Source organism: Cupressus sempervirens, chromosome 9 (assembly GCF_028749045.1).
Source record: "Cupressus sempervirens isolate cs-2001-9-10 chromosome 9, ASM2874904v1, whole genome shotgun sequence".
NCBI classification, from domain to species: domain Eukaryota; kingdom Viridiplantae; phylum Streptophyta; class Pinopsida; order Cupressales; family Cupressaceae; genus Cupressus; species Cupressus sempervirens.
In genome coordinates, this window is record NC_143126.1 from 611982316 (window position 1) to 611988062 (window position 5747).

The 5747-nt window shown below is 33.4% G+C and overlaps 1 protein-coding gene across 1 annotated transcript; it reads right to left on the reverse strand.

The window, feature by feature from the left end:
* Positions 1-1083: 1083 nt before the first annotated feature.
* Positions 1084-5109, reverse strand: LOC149540174 (protein LATERAL BRANCHING OXIDOREDUCTASE 1-like). Its single transcript, XM_089801331.1, has 3 exons — positions 4544-5109; positions 1728-2052; positions 1084-1563 (listed from the first exon to the last, which is right to left on the reverse strand). Exons 1-3 carry the CDS (start codon positions 5056-5058, stop codon positions 1276-1278), a joined length of 1128 nt encoding a protein of 375 aa, XP_089657457.1. The 5' UTR covers positions 5059-5109; the 3' UTR covers positions 1084-1275.
* Positions 5110-5747: the final 638 nt, after the last annotated feature.

Genomic DNA, 5747 nt, shown 5'->3' on the forward strand with positions numbered 1-5747 from the left:
TAAAAAAAAATCACTCAATAGAATAAATAATATGAAAAAAAAAAGTCTAAAAAAATTATACATTACTTTCACTATTAAAAAAAATCAACTTTCATGTTTAACCTAATTTATCAAGAATCATTTGAAAGGTGAAAATTTAACATTGATTCACAAATTTAAAGCCCATAGGTTTAATCCATTGTAATTAAAAAAATCAATTTAGATTAAACTATGATTTGGCCACACTTTTTCAGCTATGACTATGTATTTTACTGAATAAATAGGTAAATTCAATTTAATGTCATTTAAAAATAAATAAATTACTTGAAAAAATAAGGTTTAGGCAAGCCACTTTTACTTGCATCAATAAAATAGTATACAAAATAGTGTTTATATGTAAATTTTTATTTTCATTGAAATCAAATCATTAATACAAAAATAGCATGTCTATTATCTTTGTCTATAAAAATACTAAAATGATGCATGCACCAAAGGAGAGACTCTATCCCAAGATGATATAATTATTTCTTCTATAAGATAAATAGTTAACACAAAATGAGAAGAATCCTCAAAATAATTGTATTTTGATATGTAGTAATTTTATTCATTAAATGATTTATTTTATGGGTTGCATTGTTTTGTATATTATAATTTGGGAGATTAACATAGAAAAGCTATTTATTACATCCTCACTTGTAAAATTGAGATGATGTGTTCACACATTTCACAAGTCTTTATTTTTTATTCCTAAAAATATTATTATAGAGTGTAAACAATTTTTTTTAAAAACTAAATAACAAAATAATAATTGAATTCTCCTTCAATATATCAAAGGCATACTTGTCCATCAAGATAATATATTGTTCTTTCTATCTCCACTTGAAATACAATAATATTGATTAATGACATTTATGTGGAGAGAGTGATTGATAGTGGATATATATAAGAAATATATAATTTTAAAATCAAGCTATACATTGAAAAAATATACAAAAATGAGACACAACTAACAACTTTGTCAAGATGGTGACCACAACTAGATAGCCAACCACACATTATGACTTGAAACAATCATATATGAACAAGACATATTGAAAAAGCATATTAAACAAACATAGATATAACATTAAGTTATAACTTAGAGATTTATATAATCCACACTAAAAGTTTAAGAGTGATCATTATAGATCCATCATTCAAACTTATGCCTTAAGTCTTCTAAGAAAACCCAAACTTTTACTCATCACTACATGATACTCTATATAATATTATGGTCAAGGTTAAAGTCCACGAGCCTCAAGCCTGCAACATGTATGATTGGACATATTTCTTGCTATTGGCACCATCTGTATAGAAGGAAATTTCATGGTTCTTAAAAACTATACTGGAATACTTGGCATCTTCCTTCACTTCTTCTCCAACCTTGGCAGCTTCATCATTCATCTTTTTTTCCAAGAGTTCTGGGGCAGGTTTAATGATGGCATCTGGAGCAGCATCACAAAAAACTGGAATTGATACTCTTGGTTTCTCTTTATCAGCCACAACTCTATGTTCAATACTCCTGTATTTCCCATTGCTGATAATCTAGTATCACTCACAAAATGCACCACCATTATCCTATGTTAGAATTCATGGTATATGATAGCTAAAAGCATTAAAATCACAAATAGATAAATATCCCATAACTCATGGTCTAAGTTATCTTCATATTTATTTTGATTAAAAATCCTAAATTCCTCTTTCCTTACCTCCACTTGATCAGCTACGTTGACTAATAAGGCTCCGGGTGCTGCTACAACAGGAATCCACTTGTTATTCTTTCTAATTTGAAGGGCTTTAGAGCCTGTTTCTTGCAAAAGCAGTGTGACCAATCCAATGTCTGAATGTGCATAAAAGCCAGCTGTGAGTTCTGGCTCAGGGCAAGGAGGGTAATAGTTGATGAGCATATTTTGATAAGGTTGCAAAACAAATGTTTCCAGATAATTTTGAGGAAGCCCCAAGTTTACAGAGAACGCTCCCAATAATCTTTTAGCCAATTTGAAGGTCTCCTCGCTGTAATTGTAGACAACATCTCTATATACAACAAAAATACATAAAATGATTATAAAAAATATAATTTATAAAATTTATAAATTTACTAATAATATCAATTTCTTAAGAAAATTTCAATTAGTTTGAGTTTTTAAAATTAGATTATGGAAGCATTCTATAATTTATCATTATGATGAACAACCAGGAGAATACAGTAAGATCATAGTGTGATATGAAATATCAATGAAAGTTGAAGCAATTTAATACAGAAATATTTAAACTAACATTATAGACTCTAGAAATCTGTTGTTTTAAAATAAAGTATAAATTTAAAAAGATATAACAATAACAATAACTTCGGGCTGGTTCTCAGCCTTATTGTACTCCGAGGTCAGCCCCTGTCTTTGACTGCTATGAACTACTTCAAAAGCAATAACAATCTCAACTATACAAATAAATATATATGTCCACTCTAAACAACAAAAAGCAATTTGAAAATAAATATATATGTCCACTCTAAACAGCAAAAAGGAATTTGAAATTATAAATCTCAGCCAAAAGCAAAAACTGAACATATGATATTCTTTTATCTGAAATAATCAATTAGAATTATAGATTAAAAAGATATTTTTCCAGCGGTATTAATCAATTTGTTTCTAAGAAGTCAACGTTCTGTGAATCCTACATAGTAATAAAACCAATTCAATAATTTCTTGCCAAACCATTTATTTTAACCAATAATAAACAGATGCGGTTGTTTACACTTTACAGTGTTAACTGGCAGTTTATTTCTATATCTATGTTGTTTTCATATTAAAATAATGGAAAAACAAAAATTTCTGACATAATTTAAAATAAGAAGCAAACTTTTTGATATGTCCTTCAAATTTTATCTAAAAAATTCTAATTGTAATTATTCTAATTAATCTATGAATACCTAGGACTATTAGTAAACAAATCAAAGATAGGAAAGAGGGCAAGAAAATAAAAGAGGATTCTGATGAGTCTGAGAAGACTTATTTGCCTTTAGATACGGAGGAAAGCCTTGAGATGCACATGGATTTGGAGGACTCTGAGTCCCTTAGCGTGGAGTATGGAAAAAAGCCCTCAAAACTGATAGTAAGGAGAAAATTGTGCACCCCGAGCCTACACAGAACATTGACACTTCATCGGACTAGGGTTATAATGAACGGACTAAAGGGATGGACACAGGTGAAGAAAGTGCTGGGGATGAGGAGAGAATCAGGGAAGGGGAAGGTAAAGAACGAAAGAAGAGTAAGAGGACCATAACTATCAAAGTGCCGGCAAGCAAACGGAAGGAGGCCTCAGTGTCAGGGATTAGAAAAGGAAAACCCTGGATGACAACAAGGACAAATAGGGGGAGGTGAGAAGGTGGAAGGGGACCCCATTGATAGGGAAGGACTTGAACAAGGCTATGAGGACTTTGGCCACTACTACCTACAGATGCTCGGTCATGGGGAAGGATAGGAAGGTGGTGTGGAGGAACTTTGACTCTGCTTCAGCTAATATGGGCATTAAATGGGAGCTAATTAGAACTCAGGCTAAGGAAAATGAAGAAGGCACCAATTGGAGGAGTTGATCGATCCCGCTCTGGTTATCCTAAGTGACATCACTAAGGAGAACCTGGACATGGATGTCCTTAACAATGCGAAGAATAGCATGGTGGACAGCTTCCGAACCACTAAGTGGCTTTTCCATGAAATCTTTGACCTCAAACACAAAATGAGCACTCTGGTAAGGGAGACCTATAGCTTAAAGAATAGGGTCAACGATGATGAACAAAGAATGGACAGAAGGGTGGAGGAAGTCAACAATAGAACTCATGCGATGAACAAGACAATGCAAGGTATAGTTGAGCAGAACTCTAGCATCTTCAAGGACAATGAGAATGCAGATGATCAGAGCATCAGCAAGGAGCAGGACCCTGACACCCACAGCTTAAAGGATAGGACTTTGGATGAAGGTGCAAGGAAGCAAACCAGATCTAGCACTAGCATAAAGGATACCCTAGCCCTTGAGCAGGAGTTCTCTAAGATGAAGGAGGCAGCAAGCAAGTTGTCTGAGCTGGTGATCAATGCAGTTGAAATGCTGAGAGACATCGTCTGAGTGCCTTGGCCTTTTTTGGGTTGCCCTGATATGTTTTGCATCTCTCCTTGGCTTTATTTCTGTTAGTTTCTTTGTTTAGGGAGATGTTCTTTCTTTTTGCCCTCGGGCTTGGTTTGTAGCCTTTTGCGCTCTATTGTATTCGGGTTTCAGGACCCTTTTAAAGCCTATTTTCCTTAATAAAAAACTATGTACTACAGATAAACATACATATGCACTATATCACATCTCAAAATAATATACCATAAAGACAACTATTTAAAAACATGATAAAAATAGAAACACAAATGAATCCTAAAGAATTAAAAACATTTGAAACAACCCCACAAGCTCTATGTATATTAAAAGAATAGTAACAAGTTGAACTAAGCTTATATGATATATCTGCACCATGTCTAGAACTGTTTACCTGAAATCAGAAGGATTAGAAGGCCAGTAAGCATAATCCCTTTTGAAGTGAGGCTGCAGAAAGAGGAAAATAAAGTCCCTCCAATCTCTAGTTGCACCTTCTCTTGCAATATACTTACTCCCATACCCTTGGGTGATCAAACCAGGCAAGGCAGCATAACCTTGTTTCTCTTCCACACTCAGATCAGAGAAAGCCTTGCTCACATTCATCATGGCCTCCATGAGATCCTCTGGAATCCCATGATTCACAATCTGAAAGAAACCCCACTCCTCACATGCATCAGCCAGCTCCTTCAACACTCTTTCTCTCTCAACACTCCCCTCACAACTATTGAGGCCTTGCAAATCTATCACAGGGACTTGGTCTTCTACACTCTCACTTGGAGTAGGAAATATGCAACGCTCCTCTGGAGGCCTGATAAACTTCTCAGGGACGCTTGTGATCCCTTTCTCTACCAATATCTCCACTGCATCAATTCTAGGCTTACTTAGAGAGAGCACATCAACACTTGCCATTTTCTAACACACTTCAATTACCACTATAACAAATCTCCTATGTCTGAGAATGGTTATACCCATGATATGTCTGTATATATTCATGGACGCCAAAAAAATATTGCTAAACTTGTCCATCATATGTTGTAATTTACAATAAACAAATATCTTGGCAAATGGGTGTCACAGACAAACACCATCAATCCAGCCTAGATTTGGAAAGGTCCATTTCTATATTTTTTTTAGAGCGTTTCTGTCTATTTGGTGAAATCAGTATTGCTGACGTATTGTTTTGTGTTATCTTAGTCCGATCTGTTTGGATTTTATCTCTGTTTCGGTTTCAAGAGTGATTTTCTTACGTATGTGGTTATCCCCTCACAAAAATGTACAGTTAACCAATTTTTAAAAGATCAAAAACATTGTAGATTTTTTTTTTTTTAATTTCAACATTTGATCTTCATGATCTGCATAGTTTGTAGTCGAAAACAACAATTTTTTTTTGAAAAAAATCACTATATATATTCGTGAATCTGGAAAAAATAAATTTGACCTTCTTTTGTCTTCGGTATTTTTTGTAAGAGATTATTTAAATCTTGATTATATACTGTTCATATAATAAAAAATAACGATATTTTAGAATATGAAAGCTACGTTTGAATTAATACTTGATCATAACATAGACATATTTCGAATGAGTTTTAGAATATGAA

Bases quoted from the DNA above. Each gene is read 5' to 3' on its own strand.
- LOC149540174 (XM_089801331.1), bottom strand. From the start codon at position 5,058: ATGGCAAGTGTTGATGTGCTCTCTCTAAGTAAGCCTAGAATTGATGCA. The intron at 2,053-4,543 runs GTAAACAGTTCT...TGTTGTATATAG, and splicing joins TCTAATCCTTCTGATTTCAG to AGATGTTGTCTACAATTACA. The intron at 1,564-1,727 runs GTAAGGAAAGAG...GAGTGATACTAG, and splicing joins ACGTAGCTGATCAAGTGGAG to ATTATCAGCAATGGGAAATA.